Here is a 19,355-nt window from a genome sequence, read left to right as displayed (position 1 = left end):
TTGTTTAAGATTTATACATCGCTAAAGTGATGAAATATTCACCTTAACATGTGAAAACACACAGAAACTAAATAATCCTATAGGATCCAAAGTTCTCAGAAGAAAAAAAGGATCGAAAGGAGACATACAAACTTAACACCATCACTTTCAAACAAAAATGGCCTTCGTAAGCGTAGTAAGTTTCCTCCGTTGGCATGTTGGGGCCGCGAAGAACTTGGATTGGTTATTAGTGAAAATGAAGCCTCGTTATTGGTCTATTACGCGTGAGCGGTCAAAACAAAGCCGATAAAAAACGAGGTCTACCGGGGATCCGAAATAAAGCTGCAGGGTCGCGGAGTTTTTTCGTCCGTCTTGCTATTTCACCATGTTGCACAGAGATAGACAGACGACGGCTATTATTAAAAAAAATATTTTGCAACAAAACACCTAGTAAGGTGGTAAGTGGGAATAACAAACCTCTTTCAGGTGATGTGTAACTCTTATCACAGCAGCTAGAAGGTTCGATGTATACCCAGTAAGGGTATCAGGTGTCTAAAAGATATACACAGCTACATTTCGTTTACTTCCTTACAACATTCGATATATTAGGTACATCAAAATAACAAAACGTTCAACGCACCCGCAAGATAAAGCGCACCCGCAATATAAAGCATATCCGCAAGATAAAGCGCATCCGCAGAATAAAACAGTTAAATTTGCTTTTGATCGTCCATATAACCTCATGGACTTATAACTGATTTTAGCCTCACCTAATTTAAAAAAAATTTAGGAAAGAAGTGATATCTTTTAGAAGAAGAAAAATTAATAGGGTTGTATATAGATGTAAAAAGAGAAAATAAGCAGATACCGGTCTGGAAGTTCTATACAAGTATACGATAAGGAAATCAAAGAATTTATATTATTTGTTAGAACTTGGAACAATACTTAGGAAAGCAGAAAAAATCTATAAAAAGTATGTTTCTTATTTTGTACGAACAATGTATGCTTTATTCGAATAAATCTAAATATCTGTGCTATTAATCATTAGGGCGCACTCCAAAACTTTATATTTTACCCCGTGCTCACAGAAACGCTCATGTGTAACATATCAACGGCAAATAGTTCAAAGTACGCTCTATTGTAAAAAAATCGGTTCCACTGCATAAAATATTTAAACAACAAATGGTGTTTACATCCAAGCTCAACCACGGATTGATCTTTAGTATTAATTTCCCCATACAAACGAATTTGAATCTAAATTTATGAACATCCTCATTTTACAGTAGAGGGCCTATTTGTCCTCAAGTTGCTTTTAGCTGGTTGGTTAACTCCTATTTTTTAACAACACAGTACTAACATCACAACCCTACATTGACCATTTGAATCGTTTTCCACAGTACGCAATATTTCATTAGCACTTCGCTTCTTTGAAAGATTAGGGATGTCCTGACCAAACTTCAGCTTGTTACTAATTTTTAAGAGGTTTTTGGAGATTCAACTTAGCGATTGGACTAGTTATATGCGGGAGTTATTTACTTTACCTGATAATTCTTCACTACATTTTCTTTTCCATTTTCTCGTTCATATTGTGATATCTCTTCTTCAAGCAGGTCTAACATCTACGATACAGAAGAAAAATATTTTTTCTACCGTAATCGAATCGTTAGAACCTTCATCAAACATTTAACTTTGATGAAGTTATACGTTTCTCGATGGAACCATTCCTGAAAATTTCTCAGTAGAACCATTACTGAAACGTTCTCAACAACTACAATACACAGAATTTGTTAAAGAATAATAAATCAGAAATCCACAAAAATGCAGAGGTTTAAAAACAATCTAGCAAGTATGGCTTCACTTATTACACAATGAAAAACTTTAATTGATATGCGCCATAACCCTGTGATAAAATGGCATTTTGAACCAGGGTAAACCTTAGAGGGAAAACGTCGAAATATAAAAATGTTCGATTTTTACACTCTCTTTTTCTATAACAAATATAGATAACAAAATATAGAGTTCATACAACACTAACAAGAATCTTCAAAATTACTAAAATTTAAGAAACGTTAAGATTATTTAGATATTTATGTCTTCACCACAGTTCTTAAGTTTCCTACTTGCTTACAAAACTTATTAAAAAAGCTTATTTAAAAATCAAGTAGCGTTTTAATAAGTTTAAAGGGAAATATTTCGGGACTTAATCAAAAAATACAGCGCACCATATTTTTGCAAGAAATTGAATTGGGTGATGATTCTAAGAAAAGTGATATAGGTTTAGCATGGTTTATGGTAAGATTTTTTTCCCACGTGACTTTACTCACATTTGTATATATACTAGTCGTTAGCCCGTAGAAAAATCCACGGGTTCGCCCGTCGCAGCTAAGCTACCATTTTGCGTGACAGACAGACGGACGGACGGACAGACGTATACGGGCATTATAATATAGATATTTGTTTTTAATCTAAAATATTTCTGTTCTATTTAATTCGATTTAATATACATTTCAGTACAAATTTATACTGCTATTAAAATATGTCTCTTGTGTGAGGATAAACTATATACTTTTGCATAAAACCTATAAAAGTATAAACTAAAAACAATTAGCATAAAAAAGTTGAGCAGATTCTAGTTCAGCCTGAAAAAGGGAAGAGCATTTATAGATAAACCTATGTGGCATTGGTGGTGCTTTTGAAAGGAAGATTATTTTAATAACTCTCCAGTAACCTTCAGGGTTTTTACAATTTTCATTTACTAGATTTTTGTTGAATCTGCTTTTTGCATATTTCAGCAAATTGTTACAATGGTTACGAAGTGTCTTATAAATTTTCCAGTCCTTTTTGTCCTTTGTACGGCATGCTTTACGCAGTGCTTTGTCACGGTTGTTGAGTGCAGCTTTTCTTTGTCATACCAAGGACAATGCCTTACTTTTGGTGGATGTATATTGAATGTCTCATTTGAGATGGTATTAAGATTCTTTACAGCTTTTACTTGACTTAATAAAACACAGGACTAATTTTTTTTGTCGAAGTTCATTGTTTACATTAATAGGGTTATACCTTTAGTAATCCCGAACACGAATAGTTTTTGCTGAAAATCTCACGTGGTTGCATTTGCGAATTTAACATAAAATTTCAAGGTCAGATATTAAAGGAGTGGTCCCATGAAATTTTCGATTTTTTTTATTTGTTCTTTGGATTCTCTGCTATTCAATTAGTATAGTCGTTAGCCCGTGGAAAATCCACGGGTTCGCCCGTCCTTTTTATACCTCATTGCGTGCTTCTCGTTATTGCGCAGCTAAGCTACCATTTTGCGTAATAGACAGACAGACAGACGGACGGACGGACGAACGAACAGACGCATACGGGCATTATAATATTCAATTAGTTTAAAGTTTTTATTCTTTTTTCGAAAAATTGTTTATTGATCTTTTAATCAATGCGCAAAGATTGTCTTTTCATTAAGAACCTTTTGCTGTGACGTCATAATTGTTAGTTTCGAGAGAGAGAGAGAGAGAGAGAGAGATAGAGAGGGATATGTATTGGCACTTTCGCAACTCTGTTTATGGCACTTTCGCCACTTGTATGGCACTTTTATCACTCATATGGCACTTTCGCAACTCATACGGCACTTTCACCACCTTATTTATGGCACTTTTACCACCGCGCCTATGGCACTTTCGTCCCCTGGCACTTTCGCAACCCGAGGGCTCCCTACGCGCATGCGCGGATATCTCGTTTGGCAAATTTTTAAAAACATAAGCGGGGACATATATTTATTTCATTCTGCTAGCAGCTTTTGACCAACTGTTTATACTGTTTTTAGTAAGTTATTGAAGTTATTTCTTATATTAAACGTCTAACAAACTTTGTTGTAAGTTAACACATATTTCTCTATGGTTTATGGTTGTTTGACTTTACAGCGAAAAACAGAAAGCTTTGCTACCAAGCTAGCTAGAGCCGGCTCATCTAATGAGCTGTATTGAAAATACACATATTTCTTCATGGTCTAAAGTATTTTGTCTTTATAGCTAGCTAGCTAGCTAGCTAGCTGAGAGATAATACAGTCTCATTTGTCAGTGTCATTACTGACAGCAGGCTTTAACATTAAGTAGTAGTAGTATATATAGCTATATATAAGAGAAAAATTGCACTGGAAATGTTATTTCTCTCAAGTTTTGTTTCTTGATCATTGCAGTGTTCTTAAAGGGAAATATAAATGTTAGGTATTGCCGGAACTATACGTCTGACGTTTTCTGAAAGAGGGTGCCGATAAGCTGTAAACGCCCGCATATATAGCTACAGGCGAGTTCGGTGCGACTTTTCAAATAAAATTGGCGGCTGTCCCCCGAAACCGCCCGCACTTTCAACTCGCCCGGAACATTCCCGAAATGCAATTCCTTGTAACAAACCATGCAGACGATGATTGGGAAGAAGGCGCTTGAAGAAAAAGGAGTTAATAAAGTTTATATAAACTTTATTAACTCCTTAACTGTATTATAAAATAAACTTTTTCAAAAACCATCAAAAACAGTTCTTCTAAGAACTTTGCTACCACATAGTAAGTTTATTTTAATTTTTATAGTTTTTTTGAATCATATATTATTGTTGTTGTTTTTTTTTTTTTTTCGGGCATTGTTCGGGCCTATGCAGGGTTTTTCGGGCGAATACTTGAATTTTTTTCAAAACGCCGAACTCGCTTGAATACACCCGCACTTTTCACGGCGTATTCGCGCTTACCGGCGCCCTAGTGTTTTCTGATAGCTACCTTCTAATCTAAAAACCAAGTATATATGTTTTTACGTATGTAGTTCAGTTCCTGAATTATGGCACTGATGACAGCATATAAATTTGTCAAAAATAAATTTGCAGAAAATACTAAGTAATTCTTAATATTGAAATAAGTCGGATTGGTTCTGAATTTACCTTGTGCTTTATAACAAGTTTTTATAACACTAAGGTTTGGAAAAATTGAGAACTGATCCGACCTGTGTTATCAGTTACTCCAAGTTGACCGAGGTTTCGAATAGTCGAGAATGGTCGAAACGGTTCGGCTTCTACCAACGCGGGTCGGGTCAGGCACTTCTTTTCGTCCTGATTTCTGCGAAAGCAGTTATCGCTAGCCATGCCATGATGCAAGTAGTATATGTTATCTTGTGTTGTCTTGTTATTTCTACTGTATTTTTAAGGCATTTTTTTCAGCAGCGATTGATTGTTCCACCAATCTGATTGGTTAACGTTGTATATTTGTCTGTAGCTAGCTAAGCTTGCTAGATTTCTTTGTTTATATTTTAACTATGGGCTCTTCTAACATGTGTCTGGCATGTGAAAAAGATGCTAGTGAGCTACAACTTTCTACAAATGCCATTTTCCATTGAGTTCTTCAAACAATAGTACAATAGTCAGTGATGGACAACAAGGGTTATAAAATGAATCTTGAATTCTTCCAGTCAGAATGTCACATGGTACAACTTTCAGTTGAGGGAAAGCATGGACCTTTCACAGTCAAACTCTCACAGAAGAAGCTTTAATTATTCAAGAACTACAATTATATATCTGAATTAAAGTAAGACTAAATTAGCAAAAACGCACCTAAAACTACACAATATGACAGGTTTGAAGTTAAAACACAAAGATTCTACAAGAAATTCAGCCCCTATTTATAAAAAGGTGACTGTGTGAACAGCGTGTTTTCCCTCAATTCATAATGGCTACACTAAAAAATACAGACATGTATTTGGTTGAAAAGTATCACGTCCCCCCCCCCCCTCCCCTCTGGTTTGTACACAATAAAAATTGTTTTTGATGTACACATAGAAAAAAACTTCACTGTCATAAGTTATCAAACGCCAGCTCACTTTAAATTCTTTCTTTTAGACAACATAAGGTTAAAAGAATATTTTTTAAAGTCTTTTATTCATCTTTTACTTATGTTTTGTAAGAAATTGTTGATTAGGCCACCGGCGAAAATATGTTTGGTTAGCATCATTTCTAATTACAAAAGTGAGTCGGTCGGTCGTGTAAAAATTTTTCCTGAAAAATTATAAAAATACTATATTTCGAAGCCATATTTTGTTATTCGTTTTAAATGTACGCCAGCTGTATTTTTAGCCTTCATTTCAAGTTTGATTTTTATCAGTCAGTGTTGTTCCCATGGTTTTCGCTTGTATTGTCGTATAAATGCGAAGCAGAAAAATATAGCACTGAGTAGTGCAGCGCAGTCCCCTATCGAAATAACATTCGGACATAACGACTGTAATTCGGAGGACCACTGAAAAGGTAAATGGTGGATTTTGTTGTGTGTTGAAGTTTGTTCGTGGATTGTTTGGCTTATTTTTTACAAATTTACTGACTCCCTGACTCGACTTTCGCCTTTCAAAGTGAGTCCGTGGGGTGACTCTAACCAATTATATTTTTGAGGGTGGCCTTAGCATGTGCAATGATCTAGTGACTCATCTAGACAAACTTGTTTCAGAACTAGCAAAGCAATTAATGCCTCACCTATTATCTCATTTCCCAGAAATGGGCATGTTTGCATGCACAGGAGTTTTCATATGCTTGTGTTGGTGTTTTGTTTTCTTAAAGAGCTCAAAATTTTATAAAGTGTTTATGATCCAGCTTTCAGTTGGTATTCTGTTAATTTGAAGACATGAATATACAGGTGCAAATCCTGTCTGGATCTTCTATTTAGTTTTTATCAGACCAGTGTTTATTTAAGAATACCAAGGGCAATGTATATATGTTTTTAAGTGTACTTTTTGCTATTAAAAAGTTTTACCATGTTTCTGGTTGTTATTTTCTATAGGGCAACCTTTATTGCTGACCCTAGTTGACCAGATCCTTTCTAGTCACTATGGGGCAACTTTTGTTGTTGACCCAAGTTGACCAAGGCTTCTAGACAGTCAACACAAAATGTTGCCCCATAGTGACTAGAGGGTGTTTGGTCAACTTGGGTCAACAATTAATGTTGCCCCATAGTGACTAGAGGATGTTTGGTCAACTTGGGTCAACAATATGATATGTTTACAGAACACACAAAGATCTGGCGTTTGTTCTAATTTGACTCTGCAAGAGTTTAACAATGGCTGCTGGGAAGGAGACATGTTCCGGATTCGTGTAAAGAAACATAAACCAGCTAGCGCTTATGGAACAGCTAAATTTTATCTTCAGCGCCATATTTACGATTACATGAAGATTTTCGTGGATAGCGTAGGAAGTCAAGTTATTGGACAAAGTCCGTACCTTTTTGTATCATTTAATGGTGGCCAAATGGACTCTGGACAAATTAGTCGGCAAATTAATGCTTCTTGGCAAAAAGCTGGAGTTTACGGCGGCGACAAGCATGCTCGGAACTTGACATGCACAATATTTAGAAAATCAGCTTCAACAGCGGTCCTAGAGCATCACCATCAAGGGTCGAAAGACGTGGCTGATTTGCTTCTGCATTCAGAGAAAACACAAAAAAAATATTACGATGTTCGTCGGAGAGAGTTAAGCACAGCAAGAGGGGCGAAATGTGTCGGAAATTTAATAAGATACAATTTGTTGATCCGGAATCGAGTCCTGTTCCTGAAAAATCTTGTGTTGAAGCAATGACAGCCCAAGACGGAAATGGTCCACTGATGAAATTAAAGAAGTTGAACAAGTTTTTTAACGCGGAAATTAAGAAAGGGTTGTGTCTTTGAAGCTAGTCGTGGAAAAAGAAAGTCATTTTAATTTGTTGTGTGGAAATCCGAATCGTATAATATACGATAAAGTTCGATCATTATGCAAAAAGATAACTCTTGATCCCAATCAAACTTTGGGAGGGATACCAAAAGAAACGCTGGTGGAAAAAATAAAGAGATACGATGATACTGCAGGTTGCGATTTGCAAATGGTCGCCGAGGTTCCTGATGATAAAGAACTTGAGTCCTACTAAGCATAAATGTTAATTTAAAGCATAAATGTTAACCATTTTTTGGTCCCCCTTAAATTAATTTTTTCCAATAACTAAATCTTTTTAGTGTCTATGTCTAAGAAAATAAATGTTCGAAAAATGAATACTGGTATGTAACGTAGCCACAAGTTTGGAAAAAACTATTCTTAAATAGTTCTCTTTACAAATACATCAACCTAATAAGTCGAGTTATTGAACAAGAACTATCAACAAGGTTAAGTCAAGCCGACATACGAAATTTCTTCCAGTGAAACTTTATGGGTTGTAACAATTGTAAGTTTGCCTTAACTGGAACTAACATCTCATTTTTGTCTAAGTTCGAATTAACGAGAGCTTCGCTTAAGTCTTTAACTGTTTTCTCTGGTCCCTTGGGGTTTCGAGTTCCAGGAAATAACTGTATATATAAAAATTTCGGTTCTATATACCATTAAGTCGCGTTTGGTTTACTGGCGAAAGATTTCACTTATCCAATGTAACATTTAGTCTTATCTATTTTTTTGAGTTAACGCTTTATGTATTCTCTATTAGTCAGTTAGTCTCCGTTCTTCCTTTGTGACGCCTAAGTGTTAGAACTAGGCTAACGCAAGTCTTGGCTACTACTTCTGTTGGGAAATTGCCTGTTAATGGGCTTCACACGATAAGTTTTTTATCGAGCGCTCATAGCGTTTTTATATAGGACTTCTAATACTGGAAGGCACTCCACCCTAAAATAAATTTTAGACGTTAGGTAGACTGCAAAGTTAAACTCCGCGAGGTTTTAAGACTCCTTTACTTGTTCTTATAGTAGATATTAATAAACATTGTTAACCCTTCGCTACTATTTGTTTTTGCTAAATAATACCTTTCCTCACGTCAAAATATCGCGCTTTTTTCTGAAAAGTGAAAGAACGTACTAGAAATTATCTTATCAGTAAAGTAATCATTTCCAAGTAAAGGCAGGTGGTACATTTTTTGCTCGTCTGGTATAATTTCTCCGGTACCCTTATGATCTACAATAATTTCTTAGATTTCAAGTTTTGCATGCAAACATTATAATAGGTTAGCTAACACTAAGCAAAATAAGCAATAAAAATAGACCAATTTCAGTCCTTAAATATTATTGTCAATGTCGTTTCACAGGATTTTTGACCAAAATTTGCAAAATTTGAGAAATTCGCAAAAGTTAGGTTTCGCGACAATAAATCCTAAAGCAAATATTAAAAAATTATACAACTTTTTACTAACATATTATCCGAACAACATAATAGCGTAGGCATTAATACATCCTATAGGTGGTAAAAGTGCCATTTTATAGCAAAGAGAATGTTGGTTTTAATGTAAAAACAATAATTCAAGGTAATAGTTTTATATTTTTACTCACACTAGTGCTAACATTGTATGTAAGAAAAGTGAAGGAAATTCCTTGTAAAAATATGGGTGTGGTCTGTGACCATGCATTTCTCAAATATGGCACTTTCGCAACATCTGCAAAATTCGGACCAAGGCCTAAAATCAATCATTTTCGACATGAAAACATTCTTATCAGAAGTTAATTTTTTGCTTAGGCTTAGAAAATAGATTTGGCCATTAAATGGCCAAGTTATAACTATATTTGATTTCTTTTGCGGATTTTATAGCATATTAAGGTAAAAAAACACGAAAAACGCTTTGTTTCAAAATACGACGTTGAACATTGGGTTAAATATGTATACTCGATCTTCACCTTACCTATGAAATCGTAAAAAATCAAAATTTGGGCAAAAAACTATAAAGTGGTTATCGGAAGGGTAAAAGTAACACCGAGTGGTTCTAAAAGCTTAAGCGAATGGAGCCGTATGGACCAAAAACACTTTTAGGGAATTTGGAACCACGGATTCTGGCACTTTTAAAACCTGGGCAGTCATCTTTTGGCTCAGATTTGTTAGATTTTCCGCAATAATAAAAAACTATCACTGTTCTGCAGCATTTAGACAATGTACTTCATAAAATGATTGGACTGGATATGGTAGCGCAATTATAGGTACTTATTATGCGCATGTGAAGTTTGGGTTGCGAAAGTGCTACAAACCGCATTTCCAGAGAGAGAGAAAGAAAAGCTTGATACTCAGATCACATATATGAACACAGACACAGCGAAGAAGAATTAGAGTATGATATTATTGAAGAAGAAAACAATGACAAACAGAAGATGAGGACGGTGATAATGAGATGGAAACCTTTGATGAGCTTTTTACAGGCACAGGGCTGCAAATTTTTTTAATTCGAGACCACTAAATAAGATGATAATAAAAACATTGTAACTGAGAGGGAAACGATATTTTTAGTGAAACATTGGGAAAGTTTTCGTGTTGGGAGAAACGAATGGTGCAAGTGCGATAACTGCAAGATTGAAACTAGGGAGATTGATTGTCTTTGTTGCACGGAAGTGGATGTATTAACAGACAAACAATTCCAAGGTATATGTGCTTAAAGATATTTTTTTTAAATATGATTAAGCTACATAAAAAGTATTGTTAAAATATCAAATAATAATGATATGTATCGTACAAATTTCCGTTGTTTTTTTAGGAATAAAATGTATAACTGAGAATGAGGATTTCAAGCAACTTTGTCTCGCTTTAATATGCTTACACGAGACAAGAGGGAAATTTCTGCAAGACACGCCTACAAACAAATCTTTTCGGTTTGCTGCTTACAAGCAATTCATTTGGTTTGTTTTCTAACGACTTGGAAAAGGCAATCGCCGAGTTATAACCGTTGTTTGTCGTGTGGAAAATAAGACAAGTTTTCCCTGAAGAGGGTGGTGTGTATGTCCCTTACTCGAAGAATAAACACAAAAATATATAATATATAATATGTGATTATAATTATAGAAAATAAAATAAAATAAATATTTCTAATTATGAAATTACGATCTTGGATTCTCTAGAATATCATTCTATTTGCTGAATTGTCTTAACACACAAAAAATCATTCGCGAACTATGACGTCACGGCTATTTAAACTTTTTTTTAAAAAAAAGTTTTTTATAATAATAAATAAAACATTTCCGATAAAATAAGATGAATTTTTTTTTTTTTTGATTTTTCGTGGGACCACCTTTTAATGTTGAAAACACTTTATTCTCGTTGTATCCAAAGTTGACTAAGTGAGTCTCTGACAGCGTATAATATCAAAGTCGTACAGCCATCTCATATGTTTTAGCAGCCAATGATTTCTCTCCATCACCTCTTTTGAAAAAATGATGACCGAAGGTTTATTAAATCTCATTTTAAACTATTCTTATTTATTTAGAAATCAAACGTATTGCGTATGCGATATAGAAACCCTTTTAAACATTTGATCAAACTGAACACAATTCTGCGATCACGCACGCATAATTGATTGTTTTTTTCTTTTCGTTTTACTGAATTTCCAACTAAGGACCTATTTCCACCTAACGACTGGAACCCATCATTTGGTTTGAAGAATTTACATTTTTATTATAGTTTTTAAAAACATTAAAAATCAATATAATTGCGAATAAAGTTATTGCTTTCCCGTCAAATTCTTATAAACAAGAAGCCCTGGAGGCTCTAAGAATTTCCGCTCGCTACCAAAATATTTGATGACAACCTACTAATTCGTTGTGTTATCGTGCCAAACATTCGAACAGGTTTGGTGCATGAAGCTCTGAAGATAAAACACACAAGTGACATTATATGTTATAACAACCGCAAACAAAACGCAATGTTTCATAATAAACTCACATTTTAAAAAAAATTGCTAACAAAAAATACAGCCTATCATTCATGGTTGAAAGTCTTGCGGTTGAGACGTTTATGGTCTTAAACGGCATTTAGTTGACAAAAAATCAAAAATTTGATGTGACCAACATTTTCAGCACACTTTCTTTATTAACTGTGCCAATTTTTGTCGAAAATAAAGTAGTTTTAATTTTTGGACAAATTTTGGCCTAAAATGACATTTAGGTAACAAGAAATCAAAATTTTGATGTCACCATCATGTTCAGCATACTTTATTTGTTAACTGTGCCAAATTTTGTTGAAAATAAAGTAGTTTTAATTTTTGGACCAATTTTCGCCTAAAATGACATTTAGGTAACAAGAAATCAAAATTTTGATGTCATTATCATGTTCAGCATACTTTATTTGTTAACTGTGCCAAATTTTGTTGAAAATAAAGTAGTTTTAATTTTTGAACAAATTTTGGCCTAAAATGACATTTAGGTGACAAAAATCAAAATTATGATGTCACCATTATGTTCAGCATACCTTTTTTGTTAAGTGTGCCAAATTTTGTCCAATTTTGGCATGAAACATCATTTAGATGATTTCCCAAGTACTTAGGGAGCTTGGGTACGAAGTTTTAATCTGTGACGTTCAATTGACCATTTGGGACAGGGTTAGTTAGTCAGCTCAATACTATCCTCCTCTCAGATGAACGTAAAATCCCAGGGTCGATTTTTTCTCAAAAAATGCTCCGAAAGAAAAAAACGACGGTTTTAAAGAATTTCCTACGCCTTCGGGCGCGGAAATTCAATTATTTCAAAGCGAAAAAATAAAGTTGATATTGATATGCGTGTGAATACAAACACGACTGCGGACTTGAAACCTTATGTCTTTGGGTATGCGGTCGTCCGGTAATATTTTATTTAAGAATATTAAAAATAAAACACTTTTCGACGCTGACATCTGTTTCCGGAGTTTCTGAACAATTCTTAAATGATTTTTCCCACGGATATGAACAGGATTACCACAATATTAAGTAGAGTGTTAAGTGAAAATAAAAAGATTACACCTGCGCTTATTGACTGTATTGTTAAGCCCCCCTTAATATATCATAGGAAGTAAATGATTTAAATATTCACTGGAACTCAAAAGTGTGACGGCTTTTCATTTTCTTTTGTGAAGCCGATATAAAAAGCAGATGAATTATACAGCTTCCACTATTTTTAATGAAAGCTGGCATAATGAGTGATTTCACCTTTGAAGAAAAGTGCCTCTCTATTTTTGCTGGTATAAGCGCATTAGAAAAAAATTTCAAAAGCTCATTCCAAAATAAATTAAGACATGACAGTTCTTCGGTTACAAAAACAAATTCTGCCCAAATCATGCTTTTATAGCCACTTTGCAACGTTTCAGTTATCATGTGAAAAATGACCCGAAGGGTATTTTAACACCCCAATCCAATTTTTTTATTATTAAAAAGAATGTAAAAACTCTCCTATTCTTAATTTTTTACTAATTTCAAGCTAATTTTTCAATAGGATAGATTTGTATTTCGTCTATTATAACTTTTCCTGTATAAACATTTACAATAATATATAGATAAAAATAGTTCACGAAGTTAACAATTTCAACATTTTTGCGGGGCAATACTTTGCGCAGTCTCTTTGTTACGCGAAGTACACACATTTTTTAAATAAGAATCGTACTTTTTGGTTCGTGAATCATTGTTGATAAACTCAATACCTTTAATAGAATAAATTATCATTACAGTAAGGGTTTTTAGGAGCTGGGTAGGAAGTCACCGAGTTTCGATAAAATAAAACATTATTTCTGTTATTAAAGGTGGTTTTCCAAAGGCAGCACTAACGCATGCGCAATAGACAAAAACACCGCTGGTTCAGAGATTTTTGTGATCTAGCGATAGAATAAAGCTCCCTCGAAAGTTAAATGAATTTAACTTTGTAAGGGAGCTTTTATCACATCACTCGTAAATAAAATGATTGCATCACCCTTTACATGTCTTGCCGCATTTACAAACAAAATTGCATATGAACTTAATGGAAATCCCACAAGCGAGAAAATCGCAAAGTCGCAGAGCAAAAATATGCTCTGTGGAAGTGCGATGTGAGATACATAAACAAAGTTCAGACGGATCAAAAATTTAATGACTTATTTTAAAAAAATTTTAGCGAATGTAAGATTTTAAAATATTTGAGAGAACAAATTTTAATTAAATCTGTTAAAAATGCAATATTTATAACATGATTGAGAAAATAAGGAAAAGGCTAATATCCAATAAAATAACCAATGAATGAACAATGTATAACACAATAATTTCGTATGAGAAAAATGTTGTAAAAACTTTTATGTTTATTCCAATTTGGTGCTAATATCGAGCCTCAGAATTTTGCGATTTCGACTTTAGTTTGAAGTGTTTCTCCTTGTTATTAATCCATGCTTAAATGCGATATAGAGATTGCAATCTTTTAAAACTTTTCACTCTGTTTCACCTTTGAACTTGATGTGGAATTGTTCGATGATACCAGAAACATTGTTCAGGTACAATAACGTTTTCGAGAGTGATGCTGAAAAATACCTAGAGGGAAAAAAATTAGCGACATGGAATTTTCAAGTTAGGACACTTTTAAAAAAAAAAGAAATTGTACTTGGCAAGATAAAAACATTATTTACACTCACAATTTTGGTTTCTTCTTGTCCTGAGATCGGATCCTTTATTTTTTTTCAGTTGATATCGATTATATTTGTGTAGGCAAATAAACACGTTTACTTCTCACCTTGTAGCCGCTCCTCATCGACAATTTATTGTTATCTTTCAAGAATTTTATAAGAAGATCGTAATACTCTTTCGGTAGAGGTCTTGGTAGTCGTTCCTCGCAAAATACTGATGTAAAAATAACAAAACTTTCGCCATTATCATAAAATTTATATAATAGATAGAATAGATAGCTTTGCCGTGCTGAACTCATAATATTCATCAAGCCTCTGTTAGGTTCGTTACACCGATCGGTAAAAAAAAAAGTCGTCAATAACTGACTAAATTTTGGCTAGATGACTAACAATAATTTTTCCGACTAAAATTTTTGCCAACTTTTTTAATTACCGACTAAAATTTTTGCCAACTTTTTTAATTACCGACTAAAATTTTTGCCAACTTTTTTAATTACCGACTAAAATTTTTGCCAATTTTTTTACTTACCGAATAAACTTTTTTGCAGACTTTTTTTTCCGAACTTCTGCCAAACACTACTTTTTGTTGATTTTTTACAAACGCATATTTTTTGCCGACCACCTTTTTGTCGTTTTCCTTCCTTGTTGCTAATTTTTATCACTTGTATGCAATTATTCTTGAAATTAACTAAACTTTTTTATTATAGCTATAACCATTTTGTCGTTGTTTTATCTTAACAAAAACTCTTTAAAATCCAAACTTTCTTGATCATTTTCGTCTGGAAATTGGTCGGCAAAAAGTAACTGAATTCAGAAATTTAGGCGGTCAAAAGTGACTAAATTCAAAAAAGAGCCTAAAATTGTTCAAGTGACTAATATTTTTGCCGACTAATTCTTTTGCCGAATCGAACTGTGCAGTCAATCAGAATTTCCAAGATAGTAGCTGTATTTAACAACAATTTTTTTGCTAAATCAGCATTTTGGCAACGTCATGCACATGCTTCAGCACGACTCAGCATTTGCTTTTCTACATTTAAAATAAACGAACATAAAGTCACACGGCAATAAGAAAAATGTTAAATAAAATAAATCAAACTTATAAAGTTCTTTTATTTGAACCTAGTTTTTGTGGTTTGCTTGTGCCAAAATTAAAAAATTTAGCCTGAATTCCGTCATAAATTACAAGAACAAAATAATGCGAGTTTAGAATCGCTAAGAAACCATTATTTTAGAACGATTTTTTATTTGTACACTTTAGCTATGCATGAACGGTTTTTGCAAAGTATGTAGCTTTCATTGACCAATGTACGTACGATGCTTTCATCTGCACAATTTTTGCAGGTTGATTTACTTGTTGAGTCGGTGAAAAAAAGGTCAGTCAACAAAAATAAGTCACTTGCAAATTTAGTTTGGAAGAATTAACTAAAATCTCTGAAATAAAAATTGTCAATAAACATACATGCAAAGAAAGTAAGCAAATTCTTATTTTTATATATACACAGAGAAAATCGAGTTGCCCTTTTCCTAACGCAACCCAATTCCATTAATCTGCCAAAACTCTAAAGTAGCTCGACAACAGGATAGTTTCAAAAGAAAGTCAAGAATAGCTTTCTATCTCTACATTAAATTATTTTCTCGTTGTTTATTTTTTCTATCCATTCCATTTTTGGTTGATATACAGAGTACGCTACTCAACAGATAAGTTTCAGCAGTTCTTTTCCAATCGTTGTAGACAGCAAAACATAGATGAGAGCATCAGATATATAACCACAGTAAAAAGTAAAACTCAAAGCGATACTGAACGTCTCACCAATTTCGAATGCACCGCGATCCATACAAAAATAAATAATATCCGGGATGACGAAAAAAACGACGTACGTCGTAATTAAAAGCGTCGGCAACAACAGGGGTTTTGGTCGTTTTGGCCCCGACTTCTTTTGGTTATGAACTTGTTTGTCTATATCCTCATTTGTGACTTGAGATGCGAATGTGATCGGTGTTATCTGCGTTTTCTTTCTGATCAGTTTTGTCGCTATATAACTGTACGTGATCACGGCAACCGTTACAAAAATAAGATCGGCAAGAGGGAAGAAATACGCGGCGTATATATGCTCGAATTTGTTTGATGCTTTGTCACCATAACGAATAACAAATGCTGTGGAAACAACGGCAACGACCACGCATATAAACCACTGGAACATCATGAGAGAAATCGTTTTTCTTGTGGACCAGTATATCGGATACTTGATGTTTAAATAAACTTCAGCAAATCTGTCGATTGTTATAGAAATCATAATCAAAACGTACGTCACAAAGGTGGAATGCAAAATAATCATAGCGACATGGCGTTGTAATGTTAACCCACCGTAAACGTCTTCCAGTAAAAACATAAGAGAGGAAGACGCGCATATAATGATTTCAGACAAACTTAAATTTTGAAGCAAGATTTTCTGCGTTACACTGATATTTGCACTTCTTGTACGGAGCCAATAAAAACCAGCACAATGCAAAAATAAAGGCAAAATACGTGAGATGTACTTTAGCACGTGGATTGTAGAGCCCATTTTTCTTAGATAGAAATTCCAGTAGCTCCTACACTGCCATTGGTAGTGAACATATCAAGACGTTCATACAATGTGCGCTATCTGATTCTCGTTAATAATTATACATTTTCCCTCGTTATTTATTTATGATCACTCTCAGTTGTAACACTTTGGTCGACAAATTTTTTTTACAAGTTAATATAATAGAAAAGAAGACAAGAACAAAACGAAAGAAAACAGAAAAAACAAAATATAAAAAAGGTAACGAGAGGTAAGAATAGTAATATAAAAATAAGAAAATCGTATCGCGATACTCAACAAACAAAACAAAAGCATAAAGGGACATATGCCAACCCCTTTTTCGTTATACTTTTTTACTTGTGAACACAATGCATCATTTTTTAGTGTGACCACGCATGTGTGCAATGGTGAGAAGCAAACTTTTTATCACAAATTACAATCCCACATTTCACGTTAAATTTGCGATTCCCTGCTTTTCTTAATTCCTTTTTTTCTTTCAAAACTTTTTTGGCTACAAACGCTGTATTTCAGCAGTATTGAATGTTTTGAGCGTTTTTTTTAAAAAAACAATTAAAATTTTGTAAATGCTCTAATCTGCAGCTTTAATAGAAAGGAAAGTAAAAGATTATTAAGATTTTTCCGCAGGTTTTTTATATGAACAGATGAAAAATGAAGTAAAAGGTAATTATGGCAAATTAAACGTATTAGGATCCTTATATGATACAAACAAATGACTATTTATTTGTTATGGTGATGCGAAAGTCGGAATGTTGAAGGAGGCCTAGCATATGGAATATCTGTTTTGGTGTCTGTAATAATACACCGCCTAACAGATATACCGGTCGCTCATAAAACCACTTGTACTAAATTATTGAATGTATACATTCTTTAAATAGGAAACGCAGAAAATTTTTTGTTCAGTAAAAACGGATGAAAGGATTTTATATTTTATTCATTACGCCCATTTAATGCGACAGAAAACTCGCGGAATTTTTAGATGGTGCGAAAATTTAATAATTTAATAATTAATCCACGGCAAATTTTGCAAAAGTCAATCTAAAAATGCCTTGTGTGTTGTTTTCTCCAAGTTATTATTTGTCAATTATTTTTGCTTAAAGATGAGACGAGATACCTTAATTTGACAAAACAGAAAAAAAGAAATTAAAGGTAAATCTGCCTTTCAGTGTATAAGATAACCTCTTTAACAAATAGTCGTATCCCGTATGTCTGTCTGTCCGCGAAAGATGCGTCCTGTTACGGAAACACAGACAACTAGTCGTTAACACGTGGATTTTTCCAAGGGTTAACGACTAGTCTATATTATAATACCCGTATACGTCTGTCTGTCTTTTAATTCTGTTTACAAAATTGACAATACTATGTAGATGACAAATTCTAAGTATAATTACTTACAGTTTTCATGTCAGCGAATGATTGCAAAGCGTTGATTGAGTTAACTTGCCTAGTAGAATACAAAAAGTAGTTTAAATATGTAAATACGGCTATATTGGCAACTGCATAGCGGGAGTATAAGGATAGAAAGAGAGACGGGGACTAAAATAAAAAATTTCCATTGGGCTAAGCGCGATGTTGATACAGGTGCTTTACTTGGCTTATAATTTTAAATCTGGCGCTTTTAATTTCTAACAAAGTAATAATTGGGAAAATCAAAACGTGATCGTTATTTAGAAAACAATCTTTATTAAATTTGATTGGTTTACACGCTGCGCTATGATGTAATGGTACATTTTTTAAAGATGCCTGCAGAAGAAAGCGGCTTGTTGGTAACAAGTTCAGATGTTTTTAGAAATGTTATTTTGGCAAAGAAAAGAATACTGAAGTTTAGCAACTTCTTCATGCATGTATTTTTGTAATATATAAATTTGAAAACAAATAATTACAATAACTCGTAAATAATATAAGAATACAAAAGCAATTTTTTAAATTAAGTAGCTAGCCTCATAAGCCTCTGGTTAGGTATAATTCAATTTTGCTTGTTATTAAATACTTAGCTAACACAACTCTTTGGTAATCATTACAATATTTCTGTGATCTATAACATTGAGTTGACATCTCAATGTTCACCAGTTTAAAAAATGATTTTTTTAAAGAAATTGAGACTAATTTATCATAACAAATGTACACATTTTTATGATAACTTTGGGCCAATACCTGATTAACCTGACCTAGGTCTTGTTATTACAATCTTTGATAGATTACCTGATAATCCTGAGACTTGTTGTATTTTTCGATTATAAAATATAAGGCATTGAGAAGTATGGGACTTAAAAATTCGATATGCAGGTGTCTAATAAATGAATAATAAAAATTGTTAAACTCCGGACGAACGGAATAGGATTAAAAGTGCGTTTTTAAAAATTGTTGAAATTTTTAATCTATATAATAATATAAAGAGTATGTCCGTCTGCCTATAGAGGTATAACAATTTTCCTTAAAAGCATCTATAATACATCC

The 19,355-nt window shown here is 33.6% G+C and overlaps 1 protein-coding gene across 2 annotated transcripts in view; it reads right to left on the bottom strand.

Moving 5' to 3' along the window:
- The window catches only part of LOC130630227 (spindle and centriole-associated protein 1-like), a 43,111-nt gene that overhangs the window by 11,087 nt on the left and 12,669 nt on the right, over positions 1–19,355 (bottom strand). Inside the window, exons 10-12 of one of the 2 annotated variants that reach the window (XM_057443632.1) lie at positions 18,294–18,342; positions 1,521–1,598; positions 457–531 (exon numbers count right to left, since the gene is read on the bottom strand). In XM_057443632.1, the coding sequence (XP_057299615.1) occupies positions 457–531; positions 1,521–1,598; positions 18,294–18,342 (202 nt within the window). The remainder of the gene's footprint in view (positions 1–456; positions 532–1,520; positions 1,599–18,293; positions 18,343–19,355) is intronic. The other variant, XM_057443633.1, reaches the window with a different exon arrangement.

The sequence above is a fragment of the Hydractinia symbiolongicarpus genome, chromosome 2, assembly GCF_029227915.1.
Source record: "Hydractinia symbiolongicarpus strain clone_291-10 chromosome 2, HSymV2.1, whole genome shotgun sequence".
In the NCBI taxonomy this organism is placed as follows: domain Eukaryota; kingdom Metazoa; phylum Cnidaria; class Hydrozoa; order Anthoathecata; family Hydractiniidae; genus Hydractinia; species Hydractinia symbiolongicarpus.
This window is presented reverse-complemented; position numbering and strand designations above follow the sequence as displayed.